The sequence below is a fragment of the Orbicella faveolata genome, unplaced genomic scaffold (genome assembly GCF_042242905.1).
Source record: "Orbicella faveolata isolate gen_17 unplaced genomic scaffold, um_ofav_v1 contig_12, whole genome shotgun sequence".
Taxonomy (NCBI): Eukaryota; Metazoa; Cnidaria; class Anthozoa; order Scleractinia; family Merulinidae; genus Orbicella; species Orbicella faveolata.
This window is the reverse complement of record NW_028301539.1, coordinates 6423962-6442433: the sequence shown is the minus strand read 5'-3', so window position 1 is coordinate 6442433 and position 18472 is coordinate 6423962. Positions and strand designations below refer to the sequence as shown.

Genomic DNA, 18472 nt, shown 5'->3' with positions numbered 1-18472 from the left:
GTTCACTATACTGTAATCAAATTCGCTTAGACACTTCAGTAAGTCACTGACAAACATTCGACGTCGACTACACTTCCGTGGTCTTTCCCAATGAAGATTAATTTAAAAAGTTCATTATGTCGTATATGGTTTTAATGAAGCTCTTACAAAATTATATATATCTCCATTAAGCGGCAGACTTGATCTTTCAAAGATGATTTAGTAATTATGACTTTTTGTGTCAATGTACGTGTATCTGTTAAATAGCTGTCACATATCATTTATAGAAGCTTAGTGTGCCGACTACGTTAAACAAATATATTGTAATTAACTTATATGGGTATCAAATTTTCACATTAACCAGAACATTATAATGAAGAATTAAAGTTTAACTCGAGAAGAATCACAATGCGATTTAAGTGCTTTTGAAACAAATGTCACAAAAGCAAATGTAAGAGCAATTCAATTTAATTCTTTACTCTTTGATTCAAAATTAGAAATGATTGTCCTTCGAAATTTTCCCTTCGTTGTCTTTTTGTTTTCCAAATGGCCGTTAGTTAAGGCACCAGACAATGGCGTGTAATACTCAATCTTTGTGTATCCAAATTTGATTTCTAATAACTAAAACGAAATCGAGGAACGCTTTGTAATCGACATAATCATAACTAAAGGAATTATAGCTACGTGTCACCTAAATTCCACTTGCCAGGTTATCGAACAGTTACGTGAAAACCTTCAACCAAATCATTCGATTGATTGACGAGGAAAAACCTTAACACCAAAAAAAAAATGCTTGCTTGGAAAGCCATTTTTAGAACCTGTTCTTTCTTTTTTTCATTGCGGGTTAAAAAAAAGCATCTTTATGGGGAGGAAGATTGTGTTCACCTTTTCCTTATAAATTCTAATAGAAGAAGAGACAAATTACATAGTAATACAAGTGCCAATAAAGGTTGTACTTTCATGCTCATTGATAGGGTGTTGGAACTTTGAACCTGTTCACCAGCCACCGTTATGAGCGGCCATGGCCACGGTTTGGTGGTTCTCTATTGTCCTTACACCCTGATCAAACGGCCATCCAAAATTTAATACACGTAGTTTGGCTTTGTTTTAGAAATGGCGATGACAGATACTGAGAGTCTTAAATAGAAAGTGAACACTGATAAAAACATTCAAACACACGTTTATTGTTCTCTTTACGTGATTCCATGATGCCATAAAGCATGCTTCTACTTGAATAAATTGAAGTTTCTACTTGGGCTCCTCTAGTGCTAATTTCTGACGAGCCCTTATTATCCGGTCAACCCTATTAAGCGGCCACCTCCCATTTCCCCGTGAGTGGCCGCTGTACACATAAATCCCAGGAAATATTGGAAGGTACTAATAAATTGTTGTTTGCCGCTGACTAGTTATCGCCGGCGATTATTATATTCCAGTGAAGAAAAGAGTCTTTGTTATGGCATTAACAACTCTCTGACGTAGAAGCAAATGGTACAAGGTGTACAAAACATTACCTAAATTGATGGAAAATTAGACCATAATATATAACAAACGCATGCAACTCAATAAGATAATATTTCAGTACTGTTACTGCAATGCTGCTCAATAAGACTGAATAATCTACCCAGAAAAACAAAATGTTGTTACTATAATTATGTCAAATAACACAGAGAAACGGTGGACTGCACTTAACACTTCTCAAAAGGTTGAAGAAACAGCTATCGAAATTTTTAACATCTCACAGCAAATTTAAAATTATGTAAGGGTCTCTGGGGAGTTGCTTCCACTCTCTCTCCCTCTATGTAAGCCCGAGGGTTAATTTTATGAACGTGTCATTATTCCTGGTGTCTTATTCATTGCTCCAAATAGGCCATTTACGAGTTGCCTTTTGCCTCTGAGTCTTGTTGCGAAACCATCTATAGTACAATGAGTTTCCCCCACAGGTTCATTTTCATGCAAATCGAGCTCAGTTTCATTTGAAAGGTTTTGCACAAAAAGGCAGTTTTGAAACAGAGGCAAAAGTAACTCGAAAATTTTGCTTTTTGCGCCTTATCAAAACAAGCAATTAAGGTTTAAAAGGTTTAAACTTAAAGTTCTAAAATCCATATGTGGGCTTTTCGCGCTGAATATTTGAATGATACGACAAGAACAGTAGAACGCAAAGTAGTCCCTATTTAGTTTTCTTAGGTTTTTCCCCTCCTGAAGAAAGATCTCTAACTTTCATGTTTATGTGCATATTCGTGTACATTTCAAAACTGCAATATAACGCAAAAACAAACAAGCAAACAAAATAATTCAAGTTACAGTACATTTAAATCGTCAGAAAAAATATAATATTTTTTCAGTTTATTATTTTAATTAGGTGGAGTAACTTTCGTAATTCTTTAGGGATGAAGAATTTTCTTGAATCTTGTACAATTTTATTTTGCAGTCGGCGAAGACCCTGAAATCGAAATAGCACATCTTCAGATTTATTAGCAAACTGCATCTAAATGAGTTTCAAATAAGGGGATCAGATAACTATAAATTAAAAAAAAAAAAAAAAAACGGGCAAAGTAGGCGATTTCGCGCTAAATCCTCAGGTAATAAGTATAAATAGAATCATCGTTCTCTTATTGGCCACGCTGCCAACTATCAATTCTGTTGAAAGTAATGAGTAGCCTAGCATTGTGCGTCTGGTACCAAATTGCTGTTCGCTTCTTTGTGTTTTTGAAGAGTATGAGGAGAAGATTTATATGGTTTATTAGTCGAAGCAAAGATTTGTACCAAAATAATTAAATTATTCACTCTTGACTTTTTTACAATCTCGAGCTCATAATCTAACTGTTAAATATAATTTACATTTACTGCAATAGTAACTACTGTAATTGTGGATTCAACGAAACAACTAAGCTAAGATGCGCGTTTTTTTTCTCACATACCATATAATGAGCGAATCCCGTCAATGTCATCCTGGTGTAGTACTGGCGTGCCTCTCTTGGCTAAAGGCCACATGACAGCTTCCTGAACGTCGGAGTGCTTTAGACCTAACACATGACCAATCTCATGAACAGCTGTGTAAAGCAGTCCAGTTGACTGTCGGCGATTCCACCACCAGCCTGTGACTTTCTCACCGAATTCAGTGAATTGTTCGTCATCGTCGAAATGGAGTTTTCCTGCAGATGGAAAATAGGCATGTGCTACTACTCCACCGGGTCCATCAAAGGGATAAGGACACGGCTTTTCACCTGGAACGCCACGGTGCCTCCTTTTTCCAAAACTGAAAAATATAAAGAAGTTGAATATATTTGAATCATATCAGTTCACAATTCACAACATCAAATTATCGCCTGCTCATGTCAAACGTGTTAAAATTGTTACTGACAGCGTCCTGGCGTGTCTCTGAACCAGTCCCTTGTGCAGAATGAATTAAACACCATGAGCTAAAGATATTTGCAAAAAAAAAAAAAAAAATTCTCGGCACTGGACTGTAACTAGCATGAAACTGAGGCTAACGAGGGGAGTCTGATGACATTTTGCCCTTTGCAGTGATATACCCCCGAATGGACCTCCACTGGCAGTTAGTTAGAGTCCAATATCGAGAATGCGCAAATGGAATAGGAACTCAAGCTCCTTTCCAGGCTCTCTTTTGCTCCTTGGAAGGAAAGACCCTTGGAACAAGCCAGTTTATTAGGATGTTACTATGTTACTAATCAATTCTCGAAGACTTTCATATAGAATCAAAAAGGGAGGAAACAAAGAGAAAAAAATCAGTTCAAAATACATAGAACAAAGGATAACATAAGTTCTAAAACAGAGAAGCATATCTTGCTTACATAAATTACATAAATGATTTATCATCTGTAGCCTCAAGATCTTCCTTGCTGTGCTATGTTATAGTCAGATACTGGTACCTGCTTGTCTACGACGTGGCGGAGCACGTTTTACACAAATATGATGATTTTAGGACGTTATTAAAAACTGCTTTGGCACTAAATAGAAATACATCATAATCTAGCTGGCAATTCCTTTAGCACACGAAAGAAAGTGCGCATCTTAATTTAGTGGTGAATGCTCTCGCTCAAAGTGTTTGCAAATTCGCCAGAATTTTAATTATATTGTTAGATAAAACCTGTGTTAATAATAAAACAAATTCAGCTAGAAAAATGACTGAAATCCAATCGATCTGCCCCATTTCTGGTCGGGTAAGATTTTTTTATTTTTCCCGTTGGCAATGCAGAAAGGAGAATTGATTCATACTTTTTGCGAATTGTCCTCGGCTGCGTCTCGAGCGACGCTTTTGCTTCTTTCGTGTTCTCCAGAGTTTCCGCTTGCATACCAACTTGATAGTGCATGCTAAAGCATGACTTATATAATCAAAGTTCAAAGTTCAAAGTATAGTCGTGAATAAGAAATAACCTAACCTGACTCTAATGTCGGTTTTATTGTAGTTGTAAGTTCTGTTAAACTTTAACGTTGGTTCCGCATCACTCCAGTATTTAAACGCTCTGGCTATGATTCTGTCCTGATCTGCCTTTGTCATATCATCGCCATAAGACAAATAATAAGTTAAATTTGTTTTACTCCATTTGCTAAATGTTGCGTATCTTCTCACGCGCATTCCATCGCCATCCACATCCTGGTCACCACAGCGTGGCTTCTTCATTACGTACAATGTATCCGCGTCCAGCTCCCCGGTAACGGACAAGCCAAAAAACTTCTGAAAGGTCTCAATTGCTTCTGTGGTGTTGTGGTTACTAGAGTTGTCAGATGGAAGGTAGTGGTAGCGTTGTAAATAATGCTGTTAAAGGAAAGCAAACTCTCTGAGTTAAAACGAACTTTCAATTTGACGGGAATGTTTTAATGCAATATCTGTTCTGATGCTGATATCGCAGTGATACGACACACATACAAATAAATACCTATTCTCACGGCTTGTTTTCAAGCTATCCTGAAGTGATCATCGTTTACAATCTTCCATATTTGTATCAATCCAACATTGAAACCAACAACTACGTTTTCAACGCGGATCGTGGGAAAATCTAAAACATTTTCACATCGATCAAGAGCACGATGAAATATCGATACAGTATTATACTGGCAAACGTACACTTAAGAATATTTTGTCCTCTGTGGTTTAAATTAAAAAAAATGGAAATTCGAGGGGTGTCAAATTTTCCCTAATTATCAAACTGGATTGCATTAAGGCGATAGAAAAGTAAAACACTGACTGACTCGCTAGGCTTACAACGTGTTTTATTTGACTAACGTTCAGTGGTTTTGAAATCTCAATCCATCGAAAGTATTGGTTTTATAATAAAGTCTGTCCATGTATGTGAAAGTCTGAGGTTTTCCTCATGCCAGCTTTATAGATAATATAGTTGCAATTCTAATGCATTCTCAGTTTACTTTCGTCTTGGCCAATGTTGTTCTATCATAAGTGATAACCAACAAAAAATTCCTCCCAGTTCTGCCGCTTTAACACTCCCGTAATGATATTGAAAGGGTAACTCTCATTACTAAATATGATTCATTTATTTTGTATAAGTTGTGAGAATTTGTTTGCTCATCAAGTCGAAATCCCTGAGATGATATTTTTTTATTCTTGCTACCTGGATACTCGATAACGTATTGGAATTGTGATGAGAAAGTAAATTTTGGTCAATTAATGAGTGTCAAAAAATTAGAAAAAAGGAAAATACCATGACTAGCTATTCCATTAATTTGTGAACTTACCAAGGCAAATTCTGTTTCGTCCTCGTCGTCGTCAACCTCACCTACTGTGCCACCTACAAATAGCAACCACAAAAACACCAAGGGGAGAAGCATGACCGACCTTCCCTGCTCACCAGTAGATACACTTAACCAGTTCAACACTGAATAAAACCTAATACTTTTTATGCAATATGATATCTGATATTGCATATTTTTTTCAGTCTCGACTAATGTGGCTCAAATAAGGACTAATTACTGACCAAATACGAATCTAATAAGGACCCAATATAGCCCCGATCATATTGCTCCTTAAAAGCGCTTCTGGTGAACACTGGAATTTGCACGTGCAAACTGAAGTTTCGTTATGCAAGACAAAAAGTTAAGGCAAAAATAGAGATAAATGACATATCCGTTTTTCAAGAGTGAGATGCTACTTAACGATAGAAGACAGGCATGTTGTAACTTTGCTAAAGTTAGACTGGCAAAGTGTATTTATTTATAACAATATTAGTCTTTGGCGACAAAGGCCGATCATTTTTTTTTTGACAACAAAAGTATGATACTAATACTCCTATAAAAACAACACTTAACTAGTTCAGGCTAAGCCTCAAATCTCAGGTTAATGTTTCTCTGTGGGTAATTGTGCCGTTACGTTCACTATAGTGCATTTAATAAGTTCAGAATTCGTCCAGAATGTTGCGCTGGAGAAGTATTTAATAAGATAATTTTAATTGGTATATGTCAAATTGAATACCGTTACACTTCGGTCAAAACAAATGTATCGAAAACAACGGCAAATTAATGAAGGAGATAGAACTCTCGAAACTAAAATGGGCAAAACGAGATATATTGAATACTAATTTTTTTTACTTACAATGTAGGTTTCATCACGTTACTCTACATATTAAATACTTATATATTTGAGCGAGACTGGACAAATTTATCGCCAATTGTACGATTATTATAAATTTCTACAGCGGTCCTCTCACTTAATCCTTAACTTTTTTTAAGGTATAACGTTATATTTGACGCCATGCGTGAAAACAACAGTTAAAAAAATGTTCAAAAAGGTCAAAGGTTGTTGTTTACAGCGATCAATACGCATAACTACAGCTATAGCTACGTGTAGCTAGTTCACAGGCATGCCACTTAAAATGAAAGAAAGAAATATATCAGCTAAGCATGCATAGTAGGCTGAAAAATCCCAACTGGTAGGAGGTAGACTAGTTGGCTATTTCCAAGCATGACCGAGCAGCTGAACTAGGGTCTACCGAGAAACAACTCCAGCTAAGTGGTCTAAGCGGGACTTGAACCCGTCCCCAATGAGACGTTTTAGAATTACGACTTGTTTTGCTTTAGAATAAGATAGGACAAAGGGTGAAAATGACTTCAAGAATGAACAGAATAAAAATAAATAAATATATGCGAAGAAGGCCTGTCATTGCATGATTGAACAAACTTACGACACAAACACGTTTCCAGATATTTTCTTTTCTTCCCTTTATTCCAAATCCGTTTTACTTTTATACAACAAAAAAAGAGCGTTCTTTGGTTGACTTCAACGTGCGTCTCCCAAGAAGTCAGCAGCATGCACGCCATCCGCCAATCTGAAGAGTAAAAAGAAAACTGCAGTTAAAAACCGCGTACTTATTTGCAATTTAAGCTAGGTAGGATCTTATTTGGCTCTTAATTTCTCGGAAGGAGATATGGTTGTTGATTACCAGAAATAGACTTGGGTTTCGTATTTAAATATACAGTATTTTTGACAACTTTATCCTGATAAGCTTAACACAACTAATTACAGAATGTTTATATAGTGTTGCCTCTATAACTTCCAAGAGTTCATAGTTTACCTTTAATAAACATGTTCTTATATTTTTGGGTTTTAAAAAAGTAACTTCTGTCAGCAGGTTGTTACACGCGGGTTTCTGCTGTATTAACAATTAGTTAAACATTTATGAGCAAACCAAAACTCAGACGGAACTTGCTCGTAGCTTTCTTATGAAACTCTTTAGTTTGTAAGAGCCTTGAACTGATTTTTACACAAGCGCATATGGAAGCACGTGAAAGGGAACTGTAGCAGAAACAACAACAACAATAGCTGTGTACTGATTCATCGTGAGTACCTTTCATTTACAAAGGAAAAGCTAAACGAATCTCAGATATGAATGAAAGCTTACAGCTTATACTCATCATCGTCGAAATGAGTTCGTCCATCTCTCGGAGGGAATGCGTGGGCTACCATGCCACCTTTACCGTCGAAAACCGTTGTACACAGTGGCTCATATTGCGTTCCAGAATGTCTCGTTTTCCCAAAACTATTAGAAAACAAAACAAAAGGATGAAAACGAATGGGAATAAAATGTAATATTGATGCCAAGTTATGAGAAAATTTTGAAACAACAATGGCAAGCACTTTTGAGTCATGTACGTTTTTTGATGCAGGACAGACCCCATCAACTTGTTCTTAACCCAATGAATAACGAGTGCATGGTCTCACAGGAGACTTTGACATACCCAAGAGAAGTTGAAAGGGTAGGGAATCAATTCCCGATATAGGCCTTATTCCTAAAATAACCCCCATCAAGGTTTGTTTTTTTAGATCACTGCGACCTAAGGAATCCTTGGAGGCTCTAGAGATAGCAGATCCTAGGCAGTCTGATTTTATAAGCCTCCATGAAAACCTCTACGCTAAGCGAGTGGTATCATTCTCTGTGGGACAACTAGATACCGTATCTGAAAATAATTTGAGCGGGTTTATCTTCCAAGTAAGAGCCTATATTAACTCTGTAACCATTCATCTCCCCTTGACACACCTAAATTTTAAGTCAGCATCGCGCGTGGACTTCGTCTTAGTAAACTGAAGCTTCAGTGCTACATCGCTACAGTACTTAAAGACCTTCGTATCCTGTCCTCTGTAGAGAAAATACTTAGGTAGACTACCTCCATGGTTTATTAGCTTCACTCTTCTCATATTATCATGAATATCCGGGACTCCGCAGCGGGGCTTCTTCATCTCGCTCAAGGTTTCGTCGTCCAGTTCACCGGTCACTGGCAGACCAAAGAATTCCTGGAACTTTTTGATTGCTGTCTTTGTGTTATGATCACCGGATCGGGTTGTTGACATGTAATTACATTGTTGGAGGAATTTCCGCAAGAAAAAAACGAAAAAAAAAAAAAAAAAATTCAAACAAAAATCAACAACTCCTGCAAGATGGACAATATTAACCCTGTTGTTTTAATTCTGCACCAATGCAGCACCATCTCCTAAGACTAACACTTAAGGTAACACAGATTAACCCTTACTTTGTTAGTAGCTCGTCTAGAATAGCTTTGATAGGCACGGGCTACCATGGACGATTATCTAAATATATATTCACACACAAAATGGACCCAATTTCTCTAACCAGACCTTACCAAAGCGAAATCCTGGTCATTTACTCCTTTGTCTGATGCAAAGAGAGAGGCAAATAGGAGCACGAGCGGTGCTGGAAAAAGCTTTTGCATGGCAACTGGTAATGCAATTGGGATACTCTGGGCTTAATTTAGGTTTCATTTCTTTTTATAAGCAATGTTTTACATTCAGCTTCTCTGAACACAGACTTGCTGGAAATTTTGGATAAAATGAGCTAGAACCAAGCAGGCAAATTCTTAGTTAGGCTAGAGGGTAGCAAATTAAATAGCTTTCCTTTCGTTGCAAGTTTCCACTTACTTAGTTAGCCAGAAGATCGATAAAAGATATCGCATGTGGTATTAAAATTAAGTGAAAATTTCGTCAGATATTAGACGGTATAAATTCATAAAAGCAATATTTGACCAAAAGTAATACATTCTCAAAGAATTTTTTTAATTTGGATGGTCGCTTTCTTGTTGAATGACCATGAAAATGTCATCAAATGGACTGTTTATTAATATTTAGTTTTGATGATGTAACTTTATTGAAAAAAAATAATTAGCATCTTTGATGTATGCCAGTATTTATACATGATGTCAGCTCAGCTGAACATGGAACTTTCATTTTATTTTCTTCCGGAATGAGTTATTTCATTTTCAGTTTTCTACATTAGTTCAGGAGTTCAAATTCGATATCAAACCTTCTCAGGATAAATTAAAGTTTTACCACCGGTAACTGGTTTTCGAAGAAGCGCTGGTGTAAAGATTATCGTTATTGGTTTGCAGATTAACAAGTGACCATGCAAACGGTACAAAGAGGTTTTAACATAAAAGGTAGGCTTTTCCGAACATAATTTTGACATATGCAAGTGTTTGCTTTTATGCAACTCGTTGATTTGTCTCAAAAGTTCATTTCACTATACCTACTGTATTATGTATTCGTGGGATTCTTTTTGTTACAAGATAGTGGGTATAATGCACTACTATATTTCACACACAAAAAGAAGTGTCTTAAATTGGTTTATCTCTCTTATTTTAGGTTGCGGCAATGACAACAAGTGTTATAAGATTAACTACTTCAGTTTTGTATATTGATGAGAGCTTTGTTAAAAAAAAAAAAGTTTTTATCCTTTTTTGATTTATATCCATTTATTCAGTTGCCAAGGAAGTGATTTAAAATGTACATAATATTGACGCATCAAATCAAACCAATATCGGAAAGAAACCTTTAAAGAGCGTTATTAATTTTTTTGTGTTAAATCTGCGATACCTAGTTTTAAATAACCTTGGCATTTGCTTAAAAACGTGCTAACTATTTGTTTAGTTGCTCAGTCATAAAGATCGAGCAAAAAGCTCCTGGTTTATTTTCTGTTAGAGAAGGATTTTTGGGTGTCTTAATATTAGCTCAGTGGGGTTATTTTGGGAAGAATTTGCCTGTCGTAAGAGGTCAGGCTTATACTATCTTTAGGCTTATATATATTTATAAAATTTATAAAAATACATAGGAATAGTTGTTGAAAATAGTGTCTAAACACAGCGTCGTAAAACAGAAATTAAACTAGTGCTAGAGTAATGGGAAAGCTGCAAAAGCCTGCGCTGCCCTTCTGAAATCATCTGTGGTCTTAAAATAATATGAACTAAGATAGGAACCAAATTTAAACGATAGGACGCTCTATAATCCCCCCAAAAATATAGATATAAAACTTGTGGGGGTGGTGGAGAGTCGCGTATTGAAGCGCACATTTTTTGGGGAGAAAATTATTGAACGAGTTTACGATTTAGTAATTATGTAGACTAATATGGTTTTCTACGCGAAGACTTAAACTACTTTTCTGTGTCATTAAAATAAATCTTAATTATCTCGTAGATCGAACACTGCAATATTTTGCTGCAGATTTGGACGACTGACTTGGAAGATCTTTTTGTTCCGATTTTTCCTCAAAGATACATGTATGGAAGAGAGGAGGCGGGGTCTGTGATAATCATTAGCTGTCTATTGACATGTTTGCCATTTGTTAGTTAGTCTCATAAGACTTTTTCCTCGAATTGATAAAAACTGCAACGGTAAGCCCTATTCTCTTTTAGTTTTCATTCTTTTTTGTTATCTGTTTGTCTCGCTAATCCATCATAGCATATAAATAATATTATTCTCGGGGATATTGACAAGCTAAGGACGGGCGACAGGCGAAGGAAAGTGATTTTTTACTCAAAGCATAGTCCTTAAGTTTACAGTAAAACAAAACGAAAACTGAAATTTTTGACCTGTCATTTAATTTTCCTTTATTTGTACCTTTTAACCACTCATGAAGGGATTTGCAATTTTGAAAAAAAACCTTGGTTTGTTCTCTCAGATAAAAAAAAAAGAAAATATTCTAAACCATCATGCTCCTTTTAAAAGTTATGGCATTTAGTAATTCTTATTAGATGCTCACAGCGTGAAAACAACTTACGTGTATACTTTATTAACGTATTTCTCATCACCCACTTGCTCCTCTAGAAATACCTCTCAGACTACCGCTAATTCTCACTAAGCAGATCAGGGAACTACGATCTAACAGCTGCAGTTGAATTTCGTACGGCTTCAAATGCAGAACATTTAGCTCAAATGCAATATAGCTAGTGCTTCTCAGTATAACTACTGCCTAGGTATACGCAGTAAGGCTTCTAGTTAACAATTTAAATTGTTTCAAAAGTTCAATTTATAGCATTAAGACTCAGACAAATAACGAAATTATACTCATAACCCTACCCACTAAAAGACAGTGAAAAGCTTTACTATTAAAATATTTTATGGACCTTTAGTAATTTTAGAAGTGATTCAGAGTATTATAGTTACATAGTATTATCTCTATGTTTTCATTTTGTTTTAGGTCGATAGTGGTTTTCAAGACAGATGAAGATCCACCCATCAAGCGTATTTCCAAAATGAGATTTGAATAATTGTTGATAAAATAAATCAACGAATGGATGAAAGGATAAACGTTTGCAAGGATATCATGAAATTGTCTCCTTGTAATTTGATTGAGTCAGTTCGTGGTAATTTATTAATTAAAAGCACAAACTTTGCAGACAGACGGAAATTAAACCGGAATTGTGTGTTACTGACCTTTCCTGAAGAAGGATGAGTGTGCAAACAATTAAACGAAGGATAGATATATCGATTCAATTGAGGCCTTGAGCTACTGTATTTTAATTCCAGGCTTTCGCTGTTCTACGGCATCATCAGGGAATGAAAGAAAATATTCAATATTGCGTGATATAAAAGTGGTGTAGGTCCGGTGACGCAAATGATTAAAATGGAAATATACGATAGTATGGACAATCGCTGATGAGTATAAGTGATAAAGCAGTTAAAAATAAAGCAGTTTAGGATAGAATAAAAGTTCTCTGAGTTCGATACATTCTTCACGGGGATTAATTTGGAAAATATACAATAACATGAACAATCGGTGATGAGTACAAGTGATAAAGCAATTCAAAATTGAAGGTCTTTGTATTCGATGCATTCTTCACAAGAATTGAGTTTAAACAGGACGACTTCAAACGTTTACTAAAAGGAAGGTTTTCCAGTTCTCCGATGTGAATGAAAGCGCGTCAAAACAAATAAACTTCTGTGGCATCAGAAAGTTAGAACAAATATAATTGCAACGAACATTTCAATTCAAGCCCCAGTTTTGATCTCGAGTCTTCTCTATTAGGGCCTCGTATGTTGATCTATATCAAATACGAAAGACCGTGTCTTACCACATTTCCAAACACGGTGAAGACGAGAGTTGAAAATACGACACGTTGTGGAGTATATTTGTCGAATTGCGAGATGTATTGAAAGGTGGTCAAACCGTGTTTTTACCCTTCCAAGTCAACTTTTAATTTGAAGATCAGACATACTGTAGTCTGCTTCACCTATCTACATCTACATCTACATTTTTTAAGTTGATAAAATCTTGGAAGACATACATCAAGACATACATCAACCTATATTAGGTTTAAATAATAACGTAGGAGATCATTTGGAAATCTTCTTAACTTTATTCGTGGTAGAGAAAAGGCAAATGCCACTTTTAAGCACACAATCTCAGGAATGGAATTTGTTTTTCTTTTCATTTTTATCTGAAATAAATTTATGGATATTTAACCAAATAAAAGCCTACTCAGTCATCCAGTGATTTTATTAACACCCTTAACCTATAAGTTAAACTAACATATGAGTGAAACAAATGTTGACACCATTGCCGCGCTATGTTTGGTTTTATTGAAACGGTCGTGTCAATTCTTTCTTTCTAAGGCTTACAAAGTAAACACTTCCTCGTTTTCTTCCTCCTTGCATACAGCAACATGGAAAATTAGCAACGACACGAAAATCCCTGTGAAAAAATGTTGATCCGTTTAGGTCCTAACGAAATAATATAACGTAACTATAAGCGGGTTTTACCGTATTATGGTGATGCGATTCGACACACGGAAAATTCGGCGGCCCATCGAATCATTTTAGGACGTTCAAAGCAATGGCTACTTGCAGTGTGCTTTACTAATGACAGTCACTTGATTATCGTAAGAGATGTCTTCTTTCCTTTTTTTACCTTCAAAAGCAGGGTCTTCATTTGCCTTTTATTCAACACCCAGTTCCATCTTGTACAGAGCAAGGGATTTTAGTCGCCGACTTTGATTGTATAAATAAAAAGAAAGGTGCAGGGAGGTACGTTCTGAATTGAAATGGAACCGCCCCATTCAAAAGGCTCCCTGAACAAGCAAATAGCAGTCTTTGGTTTAATCTGCTGGACAGTTGATTCAATAACAGATTGTGCCACAAATGCTGGATTTGAATTCATCTATTTAAACCAGTCTGGTACAACCAACCAAATTACATTTCTACCACCGAACGATCGACAGACAAGGACATAAATGGTCTTTCCTGTCCCCTCTGTCGCTCGTTTTAATTGCAGTTGTTTCATGGTGCCTGAAAAACTAAATAATAATAATAATAATTTATTTCTAGCGCATTACATTAAAAAATCTCAATGCTCTTACAGAATAAAAATGAGAAAAACGATAACGAAACCAATATAAGGAAAATATATTAAATTACAATGGATGATAAAATACTAAAATTCATCATAAGATACTAAAATTTATCATAAGATACTAAAATTCATTATAGAAATACTAAAGATCATTATTAAACAAAAACGTTTTAAGCTTAGTTTTAAACGTATCCACTGATGGGGCACTTCTCACATCAAGTGGGAGGCTATTCCACAGTTTGGCGCACAAGATGAAAAAGCGCGTCCCCCGTAGGTCTTTGTCCTAAACACCGGTATGTGCAGTCGCAGGTGATCATTATTTGAACGAAGACACCTTATCGGTTGATGAAGATTAATAAGTTCCTCCAAGTAACAGGGTGCTAAACCGTTTAAAATTTTGTAAGTAAAAAGTAAAATCTTAAAAATGAAACGCTTGCGCACGGGCAGCCAGTGAAGCTTGCGGAGGATTGGCGTGATGTGATCCGCTCTCCTTGTTTTTGTAACCAGCCAGGCGGCCGAGTTCTGAACACGTTGAATTTTCGAGATTTCCTTGTCAGGGAGACCATACAAGAGACTGTTACAGTAGTCCAGTTTAGAGGACACAAAGGCGTGAACCAATTTTTCTGTACTTGGTTGGTCAAGATACTGACGAGTATTTCCAATACGCTTTAGAGCAAATGAAGCAGATTTGCAAAGATTGCTTACATGCGTGGACATCGTTAAGCACTTGTCGAGAGTGACCCCAAGATCCCGAGCATTCACGCTTGTCTTGATCTCAGAACCAGCAATATTCACCGCAGCTATAGATTGACGCTGAAGATAACGAGATGAAAAATGCAAAATTTCAGTTTTCGATGAGTTGCATAATAATTTATTATCAGCCATCCAAGATAAGATATCCTGTGCACAAAGCTCTAGCTTACTCAAACAAGATGATTGTTCAGATCGTCGCACAACCAAGTACATTTGCGTGTCGTCCGCAAATATCATGGACTGGAGGCCATGGGCGATGATTATATCTTCAATGGGCGCGACGTAGAGGGAGAACAATAGCGGTCCCAGCACCGAACCCTGAGGAACACCGCAGATTAACTTAGCGGAAAAAGAGTGAACATCTTTGATAACAACCGCCTGCGAGCGATTTGTCAGATACGATTTGATCCAAGCTAGGGCAGTACCTCTCAGACCAAACCGGGCGTATAACCTATCCATAAGGACACTATGGTCTATGGTGTCGAAGACAGACGATAAGTCAAGCAAGACTAGAACAACATCATCGTGCTTGTCAAGCGCTAAGTTGATGTCGTTGGAAACTCGCAGCAAGGCTGTTTCGGTGCTATGATATGCACGGTAAACTGACTGAGTTTTGGTATACAGGTTATTGATGACCAGATGGTGCTTAAACTGCATTGCTACTACGCGTTCGATCATCTTACCAAGGAAGGGAAGGTTGCTGATTGGACGGTAGTTCTTCAGTATTTCATGGTCGAGATCAGATTTTTTCAATAAAGGTGTTACAAGGCCATGCTTGAAGGTGGCAGGGAACTCTCCAACCTCTAGCGATCGATTTATTATAGAGGTAATACAAGGCAGCAATACGTCAATACCCTTTTTCAGTAAACTGGTCGGAAGTGGATCCAGTGAACAGGACTTGGAAGGCGCTGCCATGACGGATTGTTTTACATCTTGAATCGAAACTGCCTTGAACTTCGATAAAGTGGAAGAAGAAGGCTGTTCTTGATAAGGTATCGATAGGCTTCCGGATGGCATTGTATCAAGCTCCGACCTTAGAGCGCTGATTTTATCAGTGAAGAATGCACAAAATCGGTTTGCAAGTACAAGCTCAGAATCATGAGTTGGTAGATTTGGCGATCCTTTGACCTTGAACAGACTGTCAATAAGATTGAATAACTGTTTCGTATTGCTAAAATGTGCTCTCTTTGCCTCCTTTATAGCTGCATAATAGTTGCACGCAGAATCTCTGTAAAGTTGCTTGTGCACCTCAAGGCCTGACTTAACCCACCGCCTCTCACGTCGCCGTTTGTCACGTTTGAATGCTCTAAGCTCATCTGAGAACCAGGCTGCATGAGGCCTTAAGGTTGTAATACGCTCTTTGATAGGAGCATGCTTGTCAAGTAGGTCGCTCAATTGAGAGTGGTAAGCATTAACTAACACAGGAAGATCGGCAGGCGGATTATTCACCACCCTGCAGACTAGACAGATCTTCAACAAAGCAATCACGGTCAATGTTTCGCACTCTGCGATGCTTAGAGTTGACTCTAATCAGAGGTGGCCTGGGAAGGTCCAAGCAGCAAGTAATAGAAGCATGATCAGAAGGCATAGAAGCATGATCAGAAGGCATTGTGCCATCTACAAGACAACTTGATTATTTTGATAGCACCAGTAACGGAATAACAGAAACCCAATTCGTTAAATACACTCAACCCTCACAAAAACTATTAAAAAACGATTAAATGGCCTGTATTTGTTTCAAGCGAGTTATGTTTAAGTAGCCTGCTTTACAAGGGAGCAGCTGCTAAAATGTTTTACAAGATAAAAGAACCACAGTATTTGCAATAATATTGCATTATCTCGTAAGAGTTAAGGCAGGTCAGCATGTTTCTTCGAGTGATTTTCGCTTCTTTGCTAGCTTTCCACGGTGCTCTGTGTGAGGGGGGAAAAAACAATGAAGTGTTTGCTTTGGTAAGGCTAAATTTACAGGCAACAGTGAAATAACCTCGACATTAACTTGCAAACAGTTTGAAAGATTTCAGAGTTTCATATGTTGGTTTGTTCCCTCTCAGATAAAAATATTCTAAACCATCATTTTCCTTTTAAAAGTTATAGCATTTTGTAATTCTTATTAATTAAGCGTTCACAGCGTGAAAACAACTTACCGGTATTTGTATTTTATTAACTTATTTCTCATGATAAATTCTCTCCCTCAGAAATATCTCTCAGATTACCACTACCTGTCGCAATCAAGAAATTTCAAAAATTCTTCGGTCTGCCTGTGACTGGAGAACTGGACGACGAAACTCTAGAAGAAATGAAGAAGCCACGATGGAGTCCCGGATGTTGACGAAAATGGCGATCGCATGCGCGTGCAGAGATACTCCACGCTTTCGAAATGATACAAGACAAATTTCAAATACTACATGACGTATGGAGAAGATTTGTCACACGGTGATCAGTCCAGAATCATGGCAAACGCTTTTAAAATGTGGAGTGATGTGGCACCAAAACTGAAGTTTTCCAGAACATACACGGTTTTCCAAGCTGACTTTAAAATCAGGTGTTGAAAAACACACTTTTATATTTATTTCAGTTAGTTAGTTATTTCAGTTATATTTTTTCACATTTTATCTTTGAAAAAAGCCATGAAGCCCACAAGATGAACGACTGCATTTTGAGGACGACGATAAGTTTTCAGAGACTGGTTCATTTTTGAGTGGATCAAATAGCCTGATTCATGTTGCCGTCCATGAGATTGGCCATGCTTTGGTACTTCGGCACTCTAACGTTAAGGGCACAGTTATGAGGCCGACAGCTGGTCGAGGCACGCCCAAATTACACAGGGACGATATTGCCGGGATCAGGTCGTTATACGGTATGTGGCATGTTATGCATTTATTGCGTTGTTCTTTAACAATCAAAATTGTTCCTAAAGTTCTTTTTATAGCATTAAGACTCGGACAAATAGTTGAATTGTACGCATAACCCTATGGTACGCACTAAGAGAAAGTGAAACGTTTTATCCTTAAAATATTTTATGGGCCTTAAGTAATTTTAGCTGTGATCCAGAGTACTATATTTACATAGTATTCTATATGTGTTGTTCTGTTTTAGGTTGATAGTGGCTTTCAAGATAGGTCAAGATCCACTCGTCAAGCGTAAATTCAAATGAGTTTTAAATGACTGCTGATAAAATAAATCAACGAATGAATGAAAGAATAAACGTTTGCAACGATATTTTAGAGTTGTCTCCTTTAAATTTGATTGACGAAGTCCTTGGTAAATTACTGACCTAAAGCACGGAACTTTCAAGGAGGAGGGGAGGGGGTGGGGGCGACCTTATTGCCCGAAAAAAATTACACTGTTGCGTAAGTGTGAGTGTAGTTCAAACGCACTCAAATCGCAGTGAACACAAAAACTTTCATAATTCTTACGTCTAATGAAACTGTCATCATTGCAAAATTGGTTATTTTGAAACCTCGCATATTCTATGACTTTGATCGACAGCCTAGCAAAATCAGATACTTAAAAAAGAAACATTTAATTCTTTCTCGTACGCGAAGTTCAAGAAAATTTTAACGGCTCTTTGTGGAGCCATTCAAAACGGCTCTTTTTAGAGCCACCATAAAAACAAAAGTCTTGGTTGGTTGTTT

General features: G+C 37.0%; 1 protein-coding gene and 1 pseudogene across 1 annotated transcript; one reads left to right on the top strand and one right to left on the bottom strand.

Moving 5' to 3' along the window:
- Positions 1 to 1147: 1147 nt before the first annotated feature.
- Positions 1148 to 5880, bottom strand: LOC110046932 (matrilysin-like). Its single transcript, XM_020752646.2, has 4 exons — positions 5692 to 5880; positions 4380 to 4756; positions 2898 to 3235; positions 1148 to 2419 (listed from the first exon to the last, which is right to left on the bottom strand). The coding sequence occupies exons 1-4, from the start codon at positions 5878 to 5880 to the stop codon at positions 2397 to 2399; spliced, it is 927 nt and encodes a 308-aa protein (XP_020608305.2). The 3' UTR covers positions 1148 to 2396.
- A 10467-nt stretch (positions 5881 to 16347) lies between these two features.
- On the top strand, positions 16348 to 17938 carry LOC149116311 (collagenase 3-like; annotated as a pseudogene).
- Positions 17939 to 18472: the final 534 nt, after the last annotated feature.